This window comes from Rhamphochromis longiceps, linkage group LG16 (genome assembly GCF_057381845.1).
Source record: "Rhamphochromis longiceps isolate RC_006_pf linkage group LG16, R_longiceps_female_GT1.1, whole genome shotgun sequence".
Classification (NCBI taxonomy): Eukaryota; Metazoa; Chordata; class Actinopteri; order Cichliformes; family Cichlidae; genus Rhamphochromis; species Rhamphochromis longiceps.
In genome coordinates, this window is record NC_140572.1 from 2,318,086 (window position 1) to 2,342,249 (window position 24,164).

The window sequence follows — 24,164 nt, forward strand, 5'->3', positions numbered from 1 at the left end:
CAGTGTCTGCTTCTGCAAACATTTGTGAAAGAATGGATCGCTCTCGGGAACTCAAAGAATTCCAGTGTGATATCCTGATATGATGCCAGCTGTGCAACACGTCCAGTTGAGACATTTCCACTTCAAGAGTTGGGCTTGGCGTCTTACTTCCGGGGAAAGGAACTTTTAATGCTTCAGCATAGTACGGCACAATTTAATGCTCCAAACTTTGTGGAGCAGTTTGGGGATGTTCCTGTTCTAACATCTCTGAATCACAATACATAAAGAAAGGTTGGTGTGGAAACACTGGGCCTGTGCACAGTCCTGCCCTGATAGAAAACCTTGGGATGAATTTAGAGTGGAGACTGTGACCCTTCTCATCCAACACCACTGTCTGACCTAACAATTCACCTGATCAGAAATTCCCAAAAACACACTCCTAAACCTTGTGGAAAGCCTCCCACAAGAGTTAGAGCTGTTATAGCAGTAAAGGGTGGGCCAACATCTTATTAAAGCCTACGGATTAAGAATGGGATGTCTCAAGTCCATACGCATGTGAAGACATTTACATACCTGGCATCAAGAGTCTAAAGCAAAGTACAGTACAAAAGACAGGTGATGAAGAGGCTGCAGGTAAGGTGGAGCGGGTGGCAACAAGCATTAGAGGTGATTTGTGACTAAAGGAGAGCAGCAAGAGAGAGCGGTGAGGTTTACAAGATGACAGTGAGACCTGCTGGTTGGTTTGGGGACGGAGCTGGAGGAGGCAGAACTGAATATTTTCAGTCAAGGCTCCTGCGAGTGCCTTTGAATGGACTCATTTTTCTACGAAGGTTTGAACTTTGAGAGTGTCTAAACAAGAGAGAAAAGTGTGAAAATGTGAAGTTCCATGGTTGGAGTAAAAGAGGGAGACCGCAGAGATGATTCATGGATTTAATGAAAGAGGATATTGGAGGCTGAAGATTCTGAAGAACTGAAGAAGCTTCTCGGATGAGAGGTGAAACGTCTTCAAGCAACTTAAAGAAGTCCAGACGCTTTTCTTTGAAAGCTCCTGAGACTGCGATGACCTGGATGACTGAGAACCTTCACAGACAGGATATCAGAGGGTTGGGTGATAGGGGATGTTAGGGTTCGATGGAGGCAGATGATCTGCTCTGGTGACCATTAAAGGGGCCAGTCGAAAGAAAAGGAAGAAATGGTGACAATAAAGTAAGTCCAACGGTAAGTGCCCTGTAGTAGTAGCTGGCAGCTGCAACATATTATGCACATGCTTGTTACACTCATTCCAGCTATTTGACTGTGTCATGGTCCTGGGTCATTTTGACCCAGCGTTTTGTGTTTCCTTGAAGTTCATTTTTGTGCCTTGTGTTTATTCTGATTTTGTACTAGTTTAGGGTTGAACCTGAAGTTTAGTGTTTTATCAGCCCTACCTGTGTCTGTCCTCGGTGCTCTGTTCATGTCCCTGTGTTGTGTTGTAATTCAGTCTGTGTGTTTCCTGCTCTACTTTGAAGGCTCGTGTTCTGGATTTCCTGTTCTATTCTGAAGGTCTGTGTCTGTTGTCATTGTGTTCAGCTTGTGTCCTCCAGTCATCATGTGTATTCAGATCAGCTGTTCTTCCCTCCTGTGTGCGATTACCCAATTACCTTGTGTGTGTATATTTAGTGGGTGTCGGTCTGTGTTCGTCGTCGGCTCGTCTGTGTTCTATGGTGTTTCGTTCCTGTTGCTGTGGCTCTCTGCCCCGCACCCCTTTTGTATGGTCTCAGGTTTGTCATTTAGTTCTCCCAGTTTAGGTTTCTTCAGTTGTTTTGTCATGCCTCACTGCCTGTTTTTGCCACTCCACCACTTGTAAATAAACGTCACTCGAATCATCAGTCACTGCCGCATTTTGGGTCCTCCTTTTCCTCCAACACCGCACGGCTCACCCCGCCAGCCGTGACAGACTGTAGCTCAGGTGATAGAGCAGGTCACCTACTGATTGGTGGTTCGATCCCAGTTTCTGCATGTCCTTGGGCAAAATACTAACCCCATGTTGCTCTCCGATGTATCCATCAGAGCATGAATGTTAGATAGGAAGCACTTAGCGAACAGCTTAGGAGAAAGTGCAGGTGTGATTGGGTGAATGAACAAGTTTATGGCGTTATTTTTGTGCCACTATTCTGAGCGCACGTAAAAATAAATTGCAGGTGCAAGTGTTGCATTTTGTGGAGAAATTTATTTTGAGCTAAGAAAAGCTAAATTTGAGTGAACAAAATTCATTGCTGCGTGCAAAAAATGTATTTCAGTGTTTGCTATTATCCACACACACACACACACACACACACACACACACACACACACACACACACACAACAGCAGCCCCTCTCGTTCAGGTTTTGCACTTGCTCGCGCTCTCAATATTTCTGCCCGTGCACGCTCAACTCTTTACTGACGCGATTCGTCCCGGACTTCAGCTACAATGAAAAAGACACAAAGCTGGAGTTATTCTGTCTTTATGCTGTCAGCTGCCTCTTCTCCTCTCATTCTCCTCCCTCTCCTGTTGCTACTTCAATTATGAAACTGATCAATGATCAGCTGATCGTCTCTCTTGTTTGTTTATCTCCCACTTTGCGCCAGAAAGAGGAAACCAGCGGATGTCGCGGTAAACAGCAGCAGCACGTTTAAGCTTGATCAGCTGTTGTTAGAATTTATTTAATATTAATTTCTAGTATCAGCTGATGTTTGCTGGAGCCACAGCTGTAAAGCTGCTGGTCATGATATCGGTGTGGATACATGAAGGTGATACAAATCATACATATATACCAACAAGACTGTACATCACTGTCACAACAGCGTTTGTTGTAGTTCAAAGGCTTTATGGTTTTTCCTGTAATACCTGGTGGTGTAGTCGGTGATTTTTTGTCAGTTCAGCTTTATATATTATGTTTAACCCGAGTCAGCTGGTGGGTAACTTTTCTGAGTGGGTTTGAAAACATTAGAGCACTTATGCAAATATGTGATGTCTTGATGAATCGAGCAGATATTAGAAGTTTACACAGAAACATTCTCACATGAAAATATCTTAAAAGTTTATTTTGTGACCCAGACAGAGTAATATTTCAAACTCCGCCCCTCTGTGTTCCTCCGCCACTGCCTCGTTTGTAGTGATGTGTCGGTTGCAAACGAAATGGCTCTTAGAGCCGGATCTTTGACGTGAATGACGCGAGCTGTCTCCTTATTGCGAGCCGTGTTTTTTTTTTTTTTCCTTTCTCTCACCCTCTCTCTCGCACTTTTTTCCGCTTCACTCCGCACGTGAGCCTTGTGCTTTGCGCTGAGCAGGGGGGGGGGGGTCCTCTACAATACAGGTCGATCACTTCTCACTGGCCTATATCACCACAGGAATAGGCTGCAAATGTTGTGTTCAGTGGTCTTGAATCATCGCCTCCTGACCAATCATTCTGCAGGAAAGTGTTACCATATCTGAAAGATCCCTCAGACACGAGTACACAGACAGTAACGTTTTCAATAGCATGTAATGTCTTTGTGTTTCCTTTATGTGCATCAGTAAGAAATATAAATTCTTCAATTCAAATTTATCTCCTGATATTTTCATTTTGGCTCCAATTTTACAGCATCTTCTATAAGCTTTACATATGATGCTCAAATGCAACACCTATTTGTACAGTTTGCTCTTTCAGGAGGACTCCACTTTAAAGAATAAAAACACAAACGGAAACATAATTTAAAGAAATACTCAATTACAATTCATCACATACTCAGGTATCTGATAGCGCTGCATACGTCTGTTCACTTACACAGCAGAGTTACAGCTTTTCAGACACTAACCGATATTACAAACAAAAATGGATTAGATACACATTTTCAACAGTATCAGACTGCTGTCTGCTTCCCCCAGCTGACACACAACTTCACACAGCACTGCTGCAAACAGGCAGACACACAAACCTTCCCTCGTCAGCAGCTGGAGTAGCTGACCTGCACAACACTGAACAACACATCATAAGGAAATTTGAGAAGCCAGTAAATGTCCTGATTTAAATGTTAACATGTCTTGAGTCAGCTGATCTCAATGCGTCACGTGACAGGGTGAGGAAATGTCTCAGACTGGTTCATGTGATGAGGGTCATCAACCCTGTGAAGGGACAGCTCCCACCGGGGCTGAGATACCTGGGTCTCATCAGCGTTTGATCTTAGAACTGAAGAAACTTTTCAAGAAACTTAAAAATGTCCAGTCGCTTTTCTTTCCAAGCTCTTAGATTAGCTGCTCAACTACAACAGCACCTTCTAACAGCTACTGTGCTCCTGGTGCACATCCTAAGACTGGATTTAGAATAAAGCCTTTGCTAAATCAAACATTTGGCTGCGTCAGGTACCTTTGGCAGCAGCTAAAGGTACCTGTGTGTAAAAGTCACACCAGCCATCTGTTATTATTAAAATGGCAGGCAGTGGCTCTGGCTCATAATTAAACAAGAGAGCACTGCTCATCTGTAATGTTATAATTTTGATTGAACAGGTTAACAACATTATTTCTATCTAAAAACTGTTTATTTCTCTCTGATTGACGCTGATTCCTCCTAGCTGACATTAACATAGATCCAGAAGCACAGCAAACGGACTGCTTCTTATATAAAGCTTCTCTACTCTGAGCACTCAAAGCACTTTTACACAACTTGTATGGCGTTATTTTTGTGCCACTATTCTGAGCGCACATAAAAACAAAAATTGCAGTGTTGCATTTTGAGGAGAAATTTATTTTGAGCGAAGAAAAGCTAAATTTGAGTGAACAAATTCATTGCTGCGTGCAAAAACTGTATTTCAGTGTTTGCTATTATCCACACACACACAACAGCAGCCCCCCCTCAGTTTTTGCACTTGACGAAATGCAATATCCTAGAATCCATTTTGTCTAAAACTCAAACGAGTAGTGATGGGATTTCTGGCTCTTTTTAAAGAACCGGCTCTTTCGGCTCCGAACCGGGTCTTCAGGTTGTTTTGTTGCTTTAATTTATTTATTATTAATAATAATATAAAATTATGCACAAAAGGAATTACTAATGTAAAAAAAATTCCCTATATATATATATATATATATATATATATATATATATATATATATATATATATATATATATATTAGGGGTGCAACAATACACAAAATTCACGGTTCGGTTCGGTACTTTGGTGTCACGGTTCGATATTTTTTCGATACAAAAAAATGTTCATGCCTTTTCAATTTGTCATTTATTAAAATTATGAATATATATTTTAACTCAAAAGTACAGTTTTTAAATTTAATGCTGCTGAAACAACAAAGTAATAATAAAAAAATCTATCTGATCGAGGAATCACTCATCTTTGGAAAAGAGAGTTTATTACAGAGAAATGGCTCTTTCCAAAATAAAAGCTATACTATACGCTTCTTCTGGGCTATATTCTCAGCAGCATATTAAACATATCAGGTGCCCATAAGGAGAATAATGTGCTAACGGCTGTCTAAATGACTCGGCTAAAGTGTGTAGCATGCGTGCTTGTTGTTTTTGTCTGCTTCCACTTGTCTTTGCACTAGGATGATGTCGGAGTAAATGTGCAGTCATATTCGTTGTGTTCCCACTAGTGCTGTCAGCGTTAATCTGAAATGACGTTAACGCCACAACACGGCAAATCTCCGTTAACGAGCTACCGCGGATCGCCCTGTGCGTGGGGCTGGACGGCGTCAACACGTTAACGAGCTAACTGCGCTAACACACTAGCTCCCACCCATGTAATTGAGCATTGCATGGCACATACTGTCTTACTTTAGTCCATGACGCGCTTACCTTCAGGGTCATACGTCACATGAAGACCAAAATAATTCCAAACGCCAGATCTGAATGAGGGTGGAGGAGGTTCAATTTGCCATGTTGCAACGAGCTTAGCTTCTGTCTTGCTAGCTTGCCCTGCGCTCAGTGGATCTGCACTCGGTGGATCTGTGCTCGACGATACATATGCGTACCGAACCGAAAGCACTGTATCGAACGGTTCAATATCGATACGAGTATCGTTGCACCCCTAATGTTTATATATAAATATTTACGGTGGCCCCTAGAGACAAAACACGTACAAACTCCAAAGCACATTTCTAGCATTAACTGAACTTCGAAACAGAGCTACCTAGATCACTTAAATTACACAACTGAAAGCATATGTGTATTGTTTGTGTATTTATACACAGGCACTCATATATATTCAAATAATTAAAAAAAAAAAAGTTCATTCACTTGTTACTACCACACACCAAATCCAGTCGTTGGTACTTGCTGGCTTGTGTAGCCACGAGGGAACCAAAGCTCAACACTGCACCCTAGCATCCTGGAGCACTTCTGTTGTGTTTGTACGTGCTGTGTGTCTAGGGGCCACCGTAAATATACTTTTATTCATTCACTCCACATAAAATGTAATAAACAAATCATGTAATACAAAAACCAACTATTCACATTTCAATTTTTAACTATTTAAATTTTCAGCTTTTTCCTTTTAAACATATTTAAAGTGAAACAACACAAAACACTGCAAACCACAACACAATTAAATATAAATTAAAATATGAAAACAAAAAGAAGATGCATATTCTCTGTCATATGGACCTGCATGAATAAACTTTCTGAATCCTTTATCATCTGCAACTGAAAATAGTTGTGGATGATTACTATACCTTTCTAATGTGACGTTGTTGTCCCTGGCTCTCTCTCTCCCTCCCGCTCTGTTCCTGTGCTACTGAGTGTTTAATTCTGCAGTTAACTGAATAAGACAGGATCCTGCTTCATACAGACCGCAGCCCTCATGCTTCTCACGCTTGTGCTTGGAATCCTGAAGGTCCCAGAACATATTTCACAAATGTGTGTGTGTGTGTGTGTGTGTGTGTGTGTGTGTGTGTGTGTGTGTGTGCTGAGTAATGTGGGAAAACCAAAAACACTCCTGGCTCTAATCTGAGGTAAAAGTCCTTGTAAAGGTTGTAAATGTGATGCTGTTCTTTGGAAGATACGCTCTCTTAAATTGAATAAAATGCTGTTAGTGCTGACAAAGTGTCCCGTGTAGGCAGAAACCTCCGTGGATCCTACCAGAACCAGATCAGACAAATTGGTTTTTAGTGTCGTTGACTACCGTGCACGAGTGTGTGAGCTGGAGTGATCAGACGTGTGTGTGAGTGTTGTGCTGAGTCAGCACCCTCCAGATGGCATCGCTGCATGCGTTTGGCATGCACCACAGATGATGTCATCACCCTCAAACAGACGCTTTGATGTGATTGGTTCATCTCAAATGAGTCAGATGGTGTCGATGGATGAGAGAAAAATAAAATATGCAGTCAGTTTATTATCAAGCTAATACTGCAGTAACAGACCGCTGTGTGCGCCTCGAGTACGACCACGTGGTGCTGCCTCGCAGAGTCTCTGTGATGTGATCAAGCAAAGTAAAAATGCAAATAATTCAACAGCCAAAGAAACCTTCATGAAGGAAGGACACACACAAGCGTGACACACATGAAACTGCTTTTTGAGGGTAAATACATGCAAGGACGAACATATTCAAGCTCTTACATAATTTCCTTAGTAGATGTGAGTATTTTGTTTTTATGGCCTCTAACCAAGGATGCACTGACAGCCTTGAGACTTTAGGAGGAGGAAAAGGTTTTTGTTATCATGGTGGACTCAGTCAGCAGGAAAGAAATCAGGAATGATTAGACTGATGAACAGGCAGACACGACTGCCTCTCTGTCGAGGTGGGTCAACAGATTCTATATTGATATGTAACAATAACAATTATGACCTGTTTCTTCTGTAAAGTCTCTGCTGGCACCTCTCTCTCTCACACACACGCACACACACACACACACACACACACACACACACACACACACACACACACACACACAGCAGAGTTGAACAGGAAGTAGTCACTGCAGGGTCAGCATAAAAAACAGAAGACATTTAGCTTTTCACTGATACAAACTCAAACTCAACAGTGTACATATTTGTGTTTAAAGCAATATTTCCACCAACTTTGAAATAAATCAGAGAAATGCTGCTTGAAAAATGCAATGAACAGACAAACACAGATTTATTGAATTATAACAATTCTATTCAATTCAGTTTTATTTACACAGCGCCAAATCACAACAACAGTCGCCTCAAGGTGCTTTATATTGTAAAGTAGACCCTACAATTATACATACAGAGAAAAACCCGTATGACCCCCTATGAGCAGCACTTTGGCGACAGTGGGAAGGAAAAACTCCCTTTTAACAGGAAGAAACCTCCGGCAGAACCAGGCTCAGGGAGGGGCGGGGCCATCTGCTGTGATTGGTTGGAGTGAGAGAAGGAAGACAGGATAAAGACATGCTGTGGAAGAGAGACAGAGGTTAATAACAGATATGATTCAATGCAGAGAGGTCTGTTAACACATAGCAAAAAGGAAAGTTTCCACTGTGGACGTATCCAAGCAGGATTAAATAAGTAGGTTGGCAGCTAATATGAGAGCATTGTGAGCATTGCCAGTTACGTTTACACAAGTATTGTGCTACCTGACTGATGGCTAAAACTTACCTGACAAAACTTCCTGCTTACCTCCAGCTACATCAAGAAAAGCACCAATTTTTATCATAGAAATCAGAGGATTCACACACACAGTATCGTCTCGTCCTCATTTCTGTCCTCTGTGCCTGGTTGGATGCCTCGTTCGTCCCGTCCACACGGGTACTTATTCTAGTGTGTTGTTTGTGTGAAACACCGATAAACTGCCACGGCCTGGCAGAAGCCACTGGAAACAATGAAGTACAGTGTCGTCATAACACGAGTGTAAAACCATCAGGAGTCATTGAGGTGAAGATGTCTTTCCTGCTTGGACAGATTTAAAGCCTCCAAGTGAACTTTCTAAAGTCTATTCACCCAAGATAGTTGGAAGCTGCTCAGCTGCAGATACCTTGCAAGACAAACACTGACAGAAATGTGATCATACATATTTCTTTTACTTGAAACATGTTGCCCAAGTGGAAACAAAGGTTATTCAGATAAAAACAAAGAAATAAAACAACACTCTATTAATCACGTTTCTTGCTTTTTTCCAGCAGCTGTCCCTTACCGAGCAGCAGCGTCCCTGTGGAGAATACATCATCTCCTGCTTCTGTCTTAGTGCGACCTGAGTGTGGTGGCTGGAAAGCACTTAGCTTGTACTAGCTCTCACTCTGCTCTGAGCATAGTTATGAGAGAGCAGTGTGTGGTTTGTGTTGGAGGACTGATGGATGTGGTTTTCCTCTGCAGGGAACACTGGAGGCGAGGCCATTAATATGTGCTTGTGTTCAAATGCACATGTGTGCGTATGTGAGAGGCTCGCGCTGGAAACCTACCCTGCTCTGTTTTACGCAGGTAATCTGTTGAAATAATGAGACAACAATAAGTGATTTATGTTCAGTGTAATGCTGTTAGTTATGGAGCAGCAGGGCACGTGACATTATAGTGAAATTACACAACTATTGAATGCTGTGGTATAAATCAGACAGCTCTGATTTCAATTAGAATTGCCTGTGAAAGAAGAACCATTCATACATGACCTTCATCACAAGTTCATACATTTTCAAATTGTGCCAAAGTGTCACTTTGGTAAAACTTATCTCAGAACAGACGATTTATAGTCAAACAAGAAGGACATTAGTCAATAATAACATGATAATAACTGTATTTCATACAAACTGTTTCCACAGGAGCTTATGAGGAACCAATAGTGGGAAAACCTGCACAAAGTACTATAAATGTTGCCATTCCTCAAACATTATTATGTTGGTTTTAACTAGAAAATGAATATAATGAATACGACACCACAGTGTTTGGGATTATGAAGCCAAACGTGATGATATTGGGAAGTGGCGCTAAATGATAGAATTAACTACAAGGGCAATGGAGAGGTCCTCTTCAGCACAGCTACAGACATGGTGTACTTGTGCTGAAGTACAGATACTAGTGTTAAAAAATACTCAAGTTGAAGTACTGATTCAACTACTTTACTTGAGTAAAAGTGAAAACGTACTGACTCAGAGTAAGAAAGTGAAAGTAGCTCCTTGAAGAACATTTCTACCACCTATTTCTATGCAAAGCTACCTGAACCTTGTGCTATATTAATGTAATAATAATATGAGTAGATTTGAATACAAACTTTATTTGACTCTTAATTTTAATTCCAATGAAGGCACTCAGCTTGAATCTATTAAGTAGAAGATGAGCAGAAAAAAAAGAAGGAAAATCAAAATGATCTGTATTTTCTGCTGCTCCACTGTAGAGGGTGACTTTAGCTCTAACAGGAAAATGAGAAGGGACAAGTTAAAGTGGATCCAGCAGGTGTGGAACCCCAAAATCAGCTGTTGTGGCTCAGGGTGGGAAATAAAGTTGGTATGAAAGTGGAATTCAGTCAGTGCATCTGAGCATCATCAGCTTAACTTCATATGAATCTCTGCTACACTTGCTGTAACCCAACTATGACCATAAGCACCACAGTCACTGTGCAGCAGTCACACTCTGCTATTTACTGTAAATCCATCACAGTGCAGCAAACTCACCTGTTCATCCTGCAGAGGGCTTTCATGCAAGTGTAGGTTATGAAACTTTCTATATGTGTAGCTACAGAGACTTGAATTGTTTTAACATCAGGTTCAAACATGCTATGTTTCAGTTTAGGACGCTGTCATTTCTGGAGTCCATGGGGACTCACTTGGTTTTAAAGCCAGCCTCAAGTGGCTGCTAGAGGAACTGCAGTTGTTGGTGCTAATGTTTTGGTTTTATTGTTCCACCTTGGAGGCTACAGCTTGGTTTTGATGTTGTTACGACCCGGCTCAAAGCCGCAACATAAAAAAAAGGAGACGAATACCAGAGTATGGGTGAGAAGAGGTTTTATCTTAAAATGGAAAACCAGGTTGGCTAAAATGGCTGATGCCACCAAGGCAAAGACAAGTGAACTCTCTGGGAGCTTGCCTCAGGTATGCTTTTATCCACACCTGACTAGGTGTGGCCAATTAGCACCAGCTGGAAACATTGAGGAGATTAGGGGATGCAGAGGCACGTAACACCTCCTCCCTCAATAGGGTTCCTCTAGGACCCCTAAATTTATTAAAAGCCCCTCTGAAGCCTTCATCCCTCAAAAATAAGCTTGAGCACTTTATTACCAGCTCTCCTTAGTACTAAATACTCACATTTCTTTAGTTGGCATCTTTAAGCATGGATGCCCCTACATGAGGATCTGAAGTTACCACACTGAACACACACAAAAAGTACCATGTGACCAACACAAAGGAGTACAACAGTCACAAACCCAAAATGATTATTCAGCCTGTTACAACACAAAATGAAAGCAGCCACGAATAACCACACACGGGCAGCACGGTGGCACAGTGGTCAGCACTGTTGCCGCACAGCAAGAAGGTCCCGAGTTCAATTCCACCATCAGGCCGGGATCTTTCTGTGTGGAGTTTGCATGTTCTCCCCGTGTTTGCGTGGGTTCCCTCCGGGTACTCCGGCTTCCTCCCGCCATCCAAAGACATGCAGCTTGTGGGGATAGGTTAACTGGTTAATCCAAATTGCCACTAGGAGTGAACGTGAGCGTGAGTGGCTGTCTGTCCCTGTGTGTTGGCCCTGCGACAGACTGGCGACCTGTCCAGGGTGTACCCCGCCTCTCGCCCTATGACAGCTGGGATAGGCTCCAGCGCCCCACGCGACCCTGAAAAGGAAAAGCTGAAAATGGATCATTAGTAGATTGATGGCACAGGAATATAGGCTGGCAGGAACACAGGTGGAAGGACAGCCTTCTTAGAGTCTAACAACTTTGTAAATTAACAGTGCCTCTAGACGCACTGAACTGTTAATCTAGATGCGAAATGCGTACATAAGATATTATTGAAATGTGAAATAGGTGTCTGTGTAATGGAGTTTTCAGCACATATGGGAAAAACTGGACAGAACCATGATACTGATATGATGGGTTTTGTCTACTGTATCTGCTAAGCCATTTATATATCACGTACTAATATCAGTAGAGCCAAATACCAAAAAGTGAGTCTTGTAAACTCAGTTTCACCAATCAGTACTATGTGCTCTGAGTTTATTCTGATTCACACCGACCTGATATGTTGTTTTTAGTTTTGTATTAGCATTACTCTTACCACTTTCTGCTAACAATGTGTAATACTACCACAAGATTAGTGGGACTCAAAGAGTTCTACTGCATGTTGTGCATAAAGTGTTTGAAAAATATCAAAAATGTGATCTTTGGTAACACAGTTGCATAAATATGGTGCACAAACATGAAGGTCAGTCTGTCTAAGTACAGTATGGTGTGTTTGCTCTAACTAAAAAACCCTTACAGTGGGGATGGGTATCGTTTAGGTTTTATCCGATACCAGTGCCAAACCGGCAATGTTCCCTCTAAGCTGCGCACTGCTGCCACGGTCTCTGCGCAGAAAAAATCTGCGTTAAAATAAAAAAAATAAAACCTGAATTGACCCTGTGCACGAGAAAATGCTAACTTCCTGGTTTGAGACCGGATGTGGGGTTGTGCATTTCCGGTAGCTTTTCTTTGCGGTCAATGGCTACTGCGAAGATATATCCTCCAAAATCATGTCCAAAACTCGAAAACGGAAAGATCGCGTTAAGTTACAAAGAGCAGAAGGTGGGAACACTCACCGCTGTTGTGTCATAAAAAATCTAATGATCAATTTTGACGTTTAAAGAGTTTAGATCAATCAGTTGTTTACATCACTCAACACAAGCAGAACTGCATCACTGCAGCAGAAGACACATCGTCCACATTCAGAAGCACATCTCTGTGTAGTGACTGTTCTCATGATTTAAACAGGCAAATGTTCAGCATTCCTCATGTGCCGACACCGGTGTTTCATCGGTGTCTCATAGTGGACAGAAATTATTTTTTGGAGTGGCACAAATAATTTGTGTGGCATCAGATTTGATGCAGAACAGCTGATTGTTCTGTAAATAGTTTGAAATGTTTGTTTAAAAAAACGCCTTGGCTGCATTTTTAGGTAAACAGCTGCAAAAAACTTTGTTTGCAAAACTCAGTTTCTTTTTTGAAGAAGTAACTATATAATTAATTACCCAACATTGGTCATTATATATTATATTTTGCAGACAGAGTTACAGACTCTCTTCCAGACCACAGACTCATAATACAAGTCAGAGCTTCATACAAAAAAAAGAAAGTTGTGTTTTCAAAATTGGAGTTCAAGTTATTTTTACTTCCAATAGTGTTAACATGCTACACAGGTCATGAACAAGATTGTTTTAAATTTTCATTGTAAGTGGGCTAAAGCAGTTAATTAAAAGTAGTCTAACATAAATGCTGTAATTTGATTACTTTAATAAACATGTAACTTGGATGATTCGATGCTGGCGTGACCACAGTGCACACGTCTGCTGTCGCTCACAGTGGTCCAAGGGACGCTCAGGGAGACACATGAAACATTACAGGGAACATTGCAAACCGGTACTTTTGAAACGGTGCCAGTTTTTATTTTTAGTAGTCTCTTTTTTTCTGCAAAATGATAACCAAGTTAGCCTTTTCTGTTGATACAACATACCTGCTTTGGTTGGAACCGGTGCTTAAACAATGAAAAACACAAACTTTGTCCTAAAACCTCTCATGTTTAGCTGTTTTTTTGTAAAAAGATACCAATGATAGCCTTTCCTGCAGCTATAGGGCATATATGGTTTCACTCTATCAAACAAGAAGACAGCCGCATGTAGCTATGATGATGTTTGCTAGTTCACCTTACATGCATTAATGTAATGACGTGGTTAGCCTACTCAACGTAAATTACACACGAACAACATTAAGCTACTCACGCAGAGAAGAACGGCTGCTGCTGCCATCATCATCCTCATCATTTCTGCTACACTGGCAGGGCTAGGGGCCAGGACTCTCCTCTTCGGGTTCTTGGGGGATGTTGCTAACTCGGTGCATTTCTCGGCTTTTAAAAAAACGCTATGCGTCGCCAGGTGTTTCATCAGATTCGAGGTGTTACCTCCTTTGACAGTATCACAGTATCAGCTTAAAGCACTTGTTGCAGGCTGCTGAGTTTGCATCTTTTGCTGTGAAGTACAGCCAGACTTTTGACCGCTTCGCCTTGGGCGTTTTTAATCTGTAGCTCTGCTCTAAAAGAACGTACGTACCTGGGCCCGCCTACTATCCTCGGAAATGTAAAATGATTGGCTAGAATCCAAAGTGTATCACAGCTCAGGAAAAAAAAAAAGCCTCAAACGGCCCTTATAACCTCAAACGGTGATCTAACATCTTTGTAGCAGAATCTTTGTGAATGCGTTGTGTCTGTGAAGGTTCTCAGTCATCCAGGTCATCATAGTCAAAGGAGCTTGCAAAGAAAAGCGTCTGGACTTCTTTAAGTTGCTTGAAGACGTTTCACCTCTCATCCAAGAAGCTTCTTCAGTTCTAAGGTCAAATGGCGGAGAGTCCCAGATTTAAACCCAGTGGGAGTGACCCCCCAAAGAGGGACAAAAGGACCCCCAATGACTTGTGAATGTGTTGTTGACCTGATTCGGCTCACAGCCTTGTGCAGCCTTATTTCTTCCAGAGTACCTATGTGACACATCACTGAGAGCTCTACTTCCTAAGACATCCCTGTCGCTTGGAAACTTTATGCCAAGAGCTTGTTAAGGACTTTAACACAAATGGACAAATAGATCCAAACAGCTGATGTAACCCAATCCTGCCAGCGAACACATGCCAGCGTGACAGGATGGAAATGGGACTTTCATCTGATGGTTAGAATGCCAACTGATTGATTTGGAAAAGGGATAATTACTGCTCAGCCGAACTTTTAGGGATTCAGTTTCACGTTGCATAAGTTTCACATGTAAGCGTAGCGGCATTAAACACGATAGACACCACCATGTGTCGCTGTGGCAACACGTGAAGCTGAGGCAGCTGTTGCCAGAGTGCTGATAGCTTCACCTGTTGTGAAGACACACAAACTCAGCGTGTATGTGAATGCGTGTTATACTACGGCCTTTCACAGTCGTGCACATGACAGGTTTTGCATAAAGCTGTTGAACTGGCTGATTGTTATTTAAAACTATTAGAGCACGCATACAGGCTGTCGTCCTGATACACATCAGGCTCCTGTGCTCATCTGGGAAATGAGCCTGTTTGGTGTAATAACTGAAATGAACGGTCATTGTACTGTGGTCCCTGAAAGCATCCTCTGTGTCACCTTCACTGTTTGCTGAGACTGTCTGGACAGTTACTACGTGAACAGACTTAAAGCTGTAAGTGTCTGAATGCTGATATCGCTGCTACATTTCAGTAATCAGTGCTTACTGTGAAGCTGCCTGTGAGTTGGTTTAGTCCACGTCATGTGTGCATGGTGAAGGAAACAGTATGAAGATTTTCAACTGTGCTGCATGTTGACCTTTAACATCTAAACATCTGGAAGAGTCCAGCTATGCCTGTGTGTGTGTGTGTGTGTGTTAAGAATAGACCAGTGACATCACTTCCTGGCTGTGTGACGTTGAACACTGTAGTGAAGCATGTTTCATGATGGAACCTGTGTATTTTTTTCCATATGTGCATAGTTCCTGTTTCATGTGTGCTGGCAAGTTTTTAGTGTCTTCCTGGTTACCTGCCTGGCAACCATGACTACTGGTTAAATACATGAACCAAAGTAGGGCTGCAAGAATCATCGTCTAGATACTTTCAATAGAAAATGACTTTAAATGCTTTACAAACTCATTCTTTCACTTGCAGAAATAAATCCACAGACACACACACACACAAAAAGAGGTGAACGTGAACACACACCAAATCAACCAGGAGACACAAAACTCTCACAACTCTTCTTTCCTCAGTCAGAGGAATGTCACAAAGCCTCCAAGAAGACAGAGCCATAGTTTAGATTTATACAATCTAAACTATGGTATAAACCAGCGGTCCCCAACCCCCGGGCCTCGGACCGGTACCGTGAGTCATTTGGTACCGGGCCGCGAGAGTTGAGACTAAGGTGTGAAATGTATGGTTTTCGGGTTTTTATCATTTACTCGGTTTTCCTGGGTCTTTTCACGTGTGTTATGAATAAATCTTCTTTTTTCGGTACCAGTACTGGTTTTATTTTGTTGTATTTATCCGCGACACCTTAAAGGCCGGTTCGTGAAAATATTGTCGGGCATAAACCGGTCCGTGGCGCAAAAAAGGGTGGAGACCGCTGGTATAAACCGTAAACGGTAGTGGTAGCGCATGTTGATGGTGTCATCAAGTTGAGCCTGTTTTGATCGAAAGCATCGCAGCGGCTGCAAGCATTGAGCTAACATGTGGGGAGGAGGAGGAGGCGCTCATAAAGAAGACCGGTGCAACGTCAGTCATATGCACCTGGTTTGGGTTTAAGCAGTCAGATGTTAAGCAGCAAAACATCATCTGCAAAATATGCCACACGACAGTAATAGGGAAGAGACGAAGCACGTTTTGGAATATGAGGAAAGCCAAAAACTGCGCTTCCTCCACTTCCGTAACATTGATTCCTTAATGTTGAATTCTCTCACAGCGGCTCTGTTCCCATATTGTTGCAGTATATTAATGACTAACTTTGTATTGTGGATGAATTATCTCAGTTGTTCTCCTGCCATGCGATTGCATTTGTGCCTAACCATCAGGAACCCTCACGTTAACTTTTATCGAGTGGAAAAAAGTTATGTTATGCTAACATACCTGTTTTGCTAGCGGTCACATAGCACATCATTATATACCAGCTAGCCCAACTTCAGTAACCCTACAAACGTCACTGCTGTTTAGTTTTCTGTCTTCATTTATGTTGGAAGTGATAGCAGAGCTGTACGTTTGAATTTCTCAGAACAGTCAGAGCATGCTATATCAAGTTTAGGTGGAAGCTAGCGAGCTAACTTCCTGCTAACTTCTAACTCTGTTATATTTAATAAATCCTGTTTTCATGGATGCCTGGATGTTTAACTTCATAGTTACACCTGGTAAAGCAGCAACGCTGATCATTTTATTAAAGATGAAAGAATTTAGACAGTTTTTAACTCTCAGTGATGCTGCAGTGTTTGTGTGACTTTTGGGACCTGAAGATACGGTATACAGAAGAAAAGAATATATGGCAATATATATCATTACCGCACATTCTTCACATTATGCTGCAATATGGATTTCAGGCCATATCGCCCAGCCCTGAAGTGGGTGCCTTTTTAATGAAAGGTGGAGTCACAGTCACAAATTAGCATCTTGCCAGATGAGCAATTATCACCAACATAGCCTTCCAAGTTTAATCCATAAATTTTGGCAGCAGCAACAGAATGCTTTGAAAAAGTGTGTGTGTGTGTGTGTGTGTGTGTGCATGGGGGTGTTGGTCAGTTTCCTCTAATCCGGTTGTTAAGTGATGATGAACCCTGCTTCTGGGTCCAAATGTTCATTAAGTTTGTCTTAATGTGTTTCAATGCTTTGTATCTCGTTCTATCTGAAGCTGAGTACCCTTCATCAACATTTGAGTTTTTGCCAAGGTTCGTATATTAATTCAATACAGTCCTTTTTTAAATGCAGACTTTGTTGTAGGGATGACCAAAATCTCATATCCCGATATAAAACATCTATCGTCCGATAACGATATAAATCACAAAAATGTAACATTTTCTGTAAACTCTGTGAATCTCGGGCAGGTGAAGTGTTTCCTGCTGGGCGTCGTGTAGCTGGAGTCGAGTGTTTTAACCGACGCATGAAACGATACATTTTTTGACATAAGTTGTAACGGCCGCCGTCTCGTTTTTTACTTCTCATCCGTAAATAATCTGCATCTTTCAGGTGATTCGGTTTATTTTGAAAAGTCTCAACAGGATCTTGAGCTTTATTGTGAAAGGTTTATGTGGAACACGCAATGGTGTTACCGTCGCTGTTGCTAACGACAACCCATTAACAAAACAGTCGCTTGTCCGTCCGTAGTGTGGTTATATTAAATATAAGAGAAAGATTGAACTTTACGAAATTAATAATAACTACAGTGACATCAGAACATGAAAAACATTGCTGTAAACAGTTTATTTTGCGACACCACGAAACAAACGATAGCGTAAAATGAAACGATAGACGTTTTTATATTGTCATCTGATATATATCGTTATATCGAACAGCCCTACTTTGTTGTGCTGTGCCTGCCCTTCAAATTGAAATTTCAGTTCACTTAACTTAAACACAACGCACACATCTTCTTCCATTAGTAGCAGCTAGCAAATGTTTCAGGTGGTTTCTGGATAATTTCAGTGTAACTGTAAGGACGCACACATGCACACATAAATGCATATTAAACAGCCACATGCTTCTGTAACCACAGCTGTGTCACTACCATAGAATGACATGAGATGAGGAAAACTCACGTTAGATTAAAGGTGTGTGACAGACTGAAAGCATGAAGACGAGCCACCATCAAACCAACCATGCCCGACACTTATGGTTCATTTTCACACTTGTTGTTCTGCACCTACTCAGACTGATAGTGACATGAACAACATAGTACAAGGTCACACTCTTTGGTCATCATCTTTGTCTTTTTGGAACACCTGCATAGAAAAGCTTCCAAAACAAAAACCAAAATATATGAGACTTAATTAAACATGTAACAACTTCTAGTTCCTGAAAACGTGTGTATTTAGCTCTTGGTTGAAACAAAACCCAGTCCTAAGAGCCTGGGGCAGAGCTTTTGGTTTGAATTTCATGCTCTGATGGTCCCAGTAAGTTCAAACCAGAGTGTGTCGCGTTGCTGCAGGACACTGTGGTAGCTGTGCTCATTATCTGTTGCCTTGAATTCAGCATAAATCTCCAACACATTGCCCAAAAGTGTTTCACGGCACAGGATAAAAAACAAATGGGTGAATGTGGCCAAAGAAAGACAGAAGATGCTGAGTATGTACTGGTTTTATGCACAAAATAAAGTCCGTATTCACCGAATAGAAGAAGAAACACATCCAGTGTACCTCCATGATGGATTGGACTGTACCACAGTACTTGGCAGCTGTCTCTCTTTCCCCATCTTTTTGTACATACGTCGTTGCTACTTTTGAAAAAGTAACTGCCGCAGAGGATAACATCTTTTGTCTAAGGTGCTGTCTAATTGCATTGGTGATTTCAGTGTGTCTCTGTGAGCCTGCTGGATAGGCTGACTCGCTGCACACGCTCGCTTTTATAGACAGCTGAGTGGAAGATTCATGTTCACAACTGCTGCATTGTTTTTCTTTGCCTTCATGTGCTCATTTTTCAGCAGTTTAGGCAATTACATACATTAGGTATTGCTTTGCAATGCAGCAGCCATAGAGTTTGTTCTTTGTTAACTACGCTTATCCAAAGTAGTTCAAAATAACACACGATGATCCAACTCAAGGGGCAAGCTTCTGCTAACATGAGCACAGTAATGACAGTTAAGGCTGGGTGCACTACTCAAACTGTGAGTTTTAGTTATTTCACAATAAAAGCTCTCTGCAGTTGTGAAGTGAGCCCCCATCTTTGGGTCCTGCTGGCAAAGGGATAAGAACGACAGTGCTGTGCACAGCTGTGGAGTTGAACTCTCAGGCTGAAGAAATAGGCTATTAGTCTGTTTTAGATACTTTCAGTAGGAAATTACAAAATCTATATTATTATAACTATTATTAGCAAACTTCATTCATTTGTTGCACAGTCGCAGTCTTCAGCCATTCAGGTTTAAGTGATACAATTAGTGTTAGATAGTATTAGTGTGTGTGTGTGTGTGTGTGTGTGTGTGTGTGTGTGTGTGTGTGTGTGTGTGTCAGCAGTTACAGAAGAGCCAGAATACATGATAGTATGACAGCCAAAGCACGGAGTACATCTGAATAACTAAGGCATGTTTGTTTCAGCAAAATTTTGTTTTTGTTTTTTTACATTCTCATTTTAATACCTTTGTTTGGGGGGGGTTGTAGCGTCTCCACACACTGTTCTGCAAACCATAATTTTTATTAGATCACAGCGAGGCAGAGACACAGTGTTCATGCAAACGTTTGCACAAATATTTGGTAAGATTAGGCCATATAACAGCTCAAGAGCACGCTCAGTGACAGACTGAGATTACCCACAATGCACCACTGAATGACACAGGAAATCATTCCTGACTGTGGTCATCTCCCTGTAAACTCCATCTAACACACTGCAATAGTTACACCTTTCTGCACACGCTCTACAGTAACACAGCAAATGACAAAGTTCACAGGTTAGAGTCAATGTCAGTCATATATATTCTCACCTCTGTAATATTCATATTGATAGTGATTTGTATAGATTACTGCTATCTGTTAAATCTGTAACATATTGTATTATGCAGTCAGCTCAGTCTGTTACTGTTGCTGTCTTGGAGCGACTGTAAGCCACATCATTTCCTTAGCGATTAATAAAGTATGCTGATTCTGAATTAGGGATTCCTGGTTAGACATCTCACACGTGCATACCACCAGTCAGGTAATCTTGTGATCATGTCTCCAAAAACACGCCAAGCTACATCACCCCCGACCTAAACCCACACATGTCTGCTGGACATCCTAAAAACATCACTTAGAAATGAACACACATATGTACTCAGTTTACAGCAATGCTTTAGTTAATTCAGCACAGAGGTTTAAGAAAATGCAAACATCATCATTTACACAAATTATATGTCAAACAACGTTGGACGTTGTTACTCGACACTCGTGTCACATTTGTCCGTCTGAAAGTTTTTACTAAAGCAAGATAAGAAACAAAAAGAGAAAGTGTTACATAAAAATAATCACGTAACCATGAACATAAATGTTGGGCCAGCTCTGTGTAAAGACGTCCATCACAGGTGTCTAAGGTTGTTTGATTGCTCGGACGAAGAAACCCTCGCTCACCATCATGTGCTCAGCAAATGATCAAAATCTCCTCCCATAAGAAAAGTGAAAAGCATCAGCACATTTGACAGTTTCCTGTGTGTTTCCCCTCAGAAGGACAGATGAGTAGGGATGGGTATTGATAAGATTTTAACGATTCCTATTCCATTTTCGATTCTGTTTAACGATTCGATTCCTTATCGATTCTTTTTTTTTTTTTTTAAAGGAGAACACTAAGGTCGATTAGCTTAGAACTGTGTTTTATATCTTCTCTTTGAACAAGATAGAAATTTAGGAGTAACATGGCCTTACAAACCCAACAGTGAGATCTTAAGAGAGCCACAGCCTACGGCTCTTCAATGGGGTGTCACAGGGTCCCCAGGAAAAAAAATGTATATGTAAAATAATAAAATAAATATTCTCCTGTAGCAATAACAAAGTTTAACATAAATTATTCTGTAGCAATTACACAAGAATATCCAGTAATGTCCTGCCTACAATTAAACACATTCACTTACCAAAGTGAAATCGGGGGCATGTGCTGTGGCAAATGGGTGGAAGCCTTTGACCACAAACTGAGTCACTGCTCGGTGACATTCGTCTATCCTGGCCTGAAAGGAGATGCTACCGGTAGACTGCAGCGACAACTGCCAGCATCTGAGCCAGACTCTGTCTGTCTCATCATGGTTATCTAAATGCAACGCACAGTAATAGCAGGTTTTGTAATAAGGTAAATCGCGCTAACATAATATGCAATGCTAATTGATTAGTTACCTGCAGTATTAACGGGAGAGGACGTGGAAACGCTACCGCTGCTGCTGGGTTGAGCTTCGCTAGTCCGGAGCGGATCAAAAACACGACATTCGTTGAAAGCAATCGCGTGTTTTTTGAGCAAATGCTTTTGCATGTTCATAGTGTTTCCTCCCTTTGATGAAATCTCTACTTTGCAAGTATTGCACGTTGCCCTGTTGTCATCCTTTCTCATAAAGTGTAACCAAACTTTTGAGCGTTTGTGCCGCTCAGGCGCCGTGTTTCCTACTGGGTAAAAGACGCTACTCAACGTGATGACGTCATTCGGGGCGACTGGAATCGATAAGGGAATCGTTTATAAAAGTGGCAAACGATTCCAAGGAATTGAAACAGTGGGGACCGGTTCTCAACAAGAACCGGTTTTCGATACCCATCCCTACAGATGAGTGTTACGTCCTTACACACACTGGCTTCCTCTGCTGTATGTTTAACGGTCTGAAGAAAACGCTGCTGATCTTGGCAGCACACTCGCTTCTCTCTCTTCTTTGCCTCGTTTCCTGGAGCACAACCTATTTTTCTGTTCCAGTCCTGTGAATATAAAGACATAAATCCAGAGTCATCTGTTTTGGTCTGACTTCATTACAGGACATTCAGCTTCACAGAACTTGGCCAAGTTGTTTCTTGACGCGATCACCTGTATAAGGTTATTGTTTGACACATCTATGTTTCCTCTAAGTTACAAACACCCATGTGTTGTGGAAAAGAAGCTTATTTATAATATCAGTGGCTAACACTGTCTGCGATGCTAACAGTCTGTCAGTATTTGGAAATCACGTGGTGTTCTTGTTTGGTCCTCCGTACATGTTTATGTATCTGACACATTGAAATCGTAGTTTTCAGTAGACCAGCTTGCCTTAAGCCGACTAATTAGCCATAACCACACAGCCTATCACTGCTTCTGTTACTGCTAAGCACTCTTAATAAAAACAGACACTCTATTAAACTAAACTGTCTAACATAGCAGTAATGCCCTTTCACGGACATGTTGTGTAATCTTCTTAACGCAGCATTTCTGCCAGCTTAGTACGAGCCTGTTAGCCTGCTATGATGAAGCTGACACACCCCAGTCTTAGTAATCTGAGTGCATTTATTTATTTTACACAAAAGGTGCAAACGTCATGCCAGCTGATGTATTTGTTCAGCCTCCTGATTCTGTTTAAAGTATAAAAACAAACAATATAAAGACTGAAGATGTAAAACCAGGAACAATCTTACCTGGTGAGGTGATTAGTGCACACTCATGGTTACGCTTGCTTAAACTGGATCTTTGTTTTACAACTTACATTCCCAGTAACTGGAAAGAAGGAGAAAGTCTTATTGATCCTGATAAAGACACAAAAGGTAAAGTAAGCATACAGTCTGTCTGCATCATAGACGATAAAAACATGGCTGGAGCTGCCAAAACCACGTGCACGAAGGACTGTGAGACCACGTGCTCGTTGGCTGAAACAAACACGAGTCATTAGTCATGTTTGATATGACCCAGATTTACAAAATAGACAAGATAGAATTTACTGCTAACAAACAATGAAATGGTAATTATAATTTATTATTAATAAATTACTGCAATTTAAAAAAGCATCTGTAAAAAGTTTGGAATAAGTCTGAAATGAAAGTTTTCAGAGGAGATTATAGAAACTGTAGAGCTGAAACAAATGTCATGAATCTCTCACATGGAGACTTTAAATCATTGGCAGCCAAGGAAACTACAAAGATGTAAATTTATAAGCACATGTGAATATCAGTAAGGAACTAGAACTTTACAAGTTTAATCAATGCTGTTGACACACCGCAGGCATAAAACCGATCAATTACATAGTTAACCTTTAGTGACACGAATCGTTAAAGCTAATTGGTCTGTTCCTGTTTATGGGCGACCTCTGGCTTCCAGGCCTCAGTGGGTTACTATTACGTTTACACATGGATGTGTCACGCTGTGTCGTCACCATCACACTCACTGTTCCACGGTGTTTAGGGAAGATGCAGCTGATTAATATCAAGGACAGAAGGTGAAAAGCACAATAAGAGCGAGGGGACGATGTACTGTGAAGTGATTGTAAAGGTCTTTCTCTCAAACAGAGTGAAGGTGTTTTAAATAATCCCTCCCTCTCCCCTTTCTATGGATTCTGCTGACTTGCTGTTATTAATGTTGTGTGTGTTAACTTAAGTTACTTCTGCTCTACATCTACTGAAGAGTTATTAAGATGTGAAATGCTTATAGTGATGTAACCGTAACAGATTACAGTGTTGGTGTGTCTCCTAGGAACGGTGATCCAATGGTGAGATTCATGCTGATATTCTCTCTCCCTGCATCTCTCCAGGGCCCTTCAGGACTGAAGGCATCAAGGCCTCTGATGTTCTTCCTATTTTAAAGGAGAAAGTTGCCTTTGTGTCAGGTGAGTGTCAGTCAGTGTTGTTGGCGTTAAATCCACAACCCTCCAGTCTGTTTCAGGAGAACTTTACATCAGCCCCCTGAGTGTCCTACAGCAA

At 41.4% G+C, this 24,164-nt stretch overlaps 1 protein-coding gene across 4 annotated transcripts in view; it reads left to right on the forward strand.

Moving 5' to 3' along the window:
* The window catches only part of kalrna (kalirin RhoGEF kinase a), a 152,887-nt gene that overhangs the window by 21,789 nt on the left and 106,934 nt on the right, over nt 1–24,164 (forward strand). For 2 of the 4 annotated variants that reach the window (XM_085384695.1, XM_085384696.1), the window contains exons 2-3: nt 9,267–9,371; nt 23,996–24,070. In XM_085384695.1, coding sequence (XP_085240821.1) covers nt 9,267–9,371; nt 23,996–24,070 — 180 coding nt within the window. The remainder of the gene's footprint in view (nt 1–9,266; nt 9,372–23,995; nt 24,071–24,164) is intronic. The other 2 variants (XM_085384697.1, XM_085384698.1) reach the window with 1 other exon arrangement.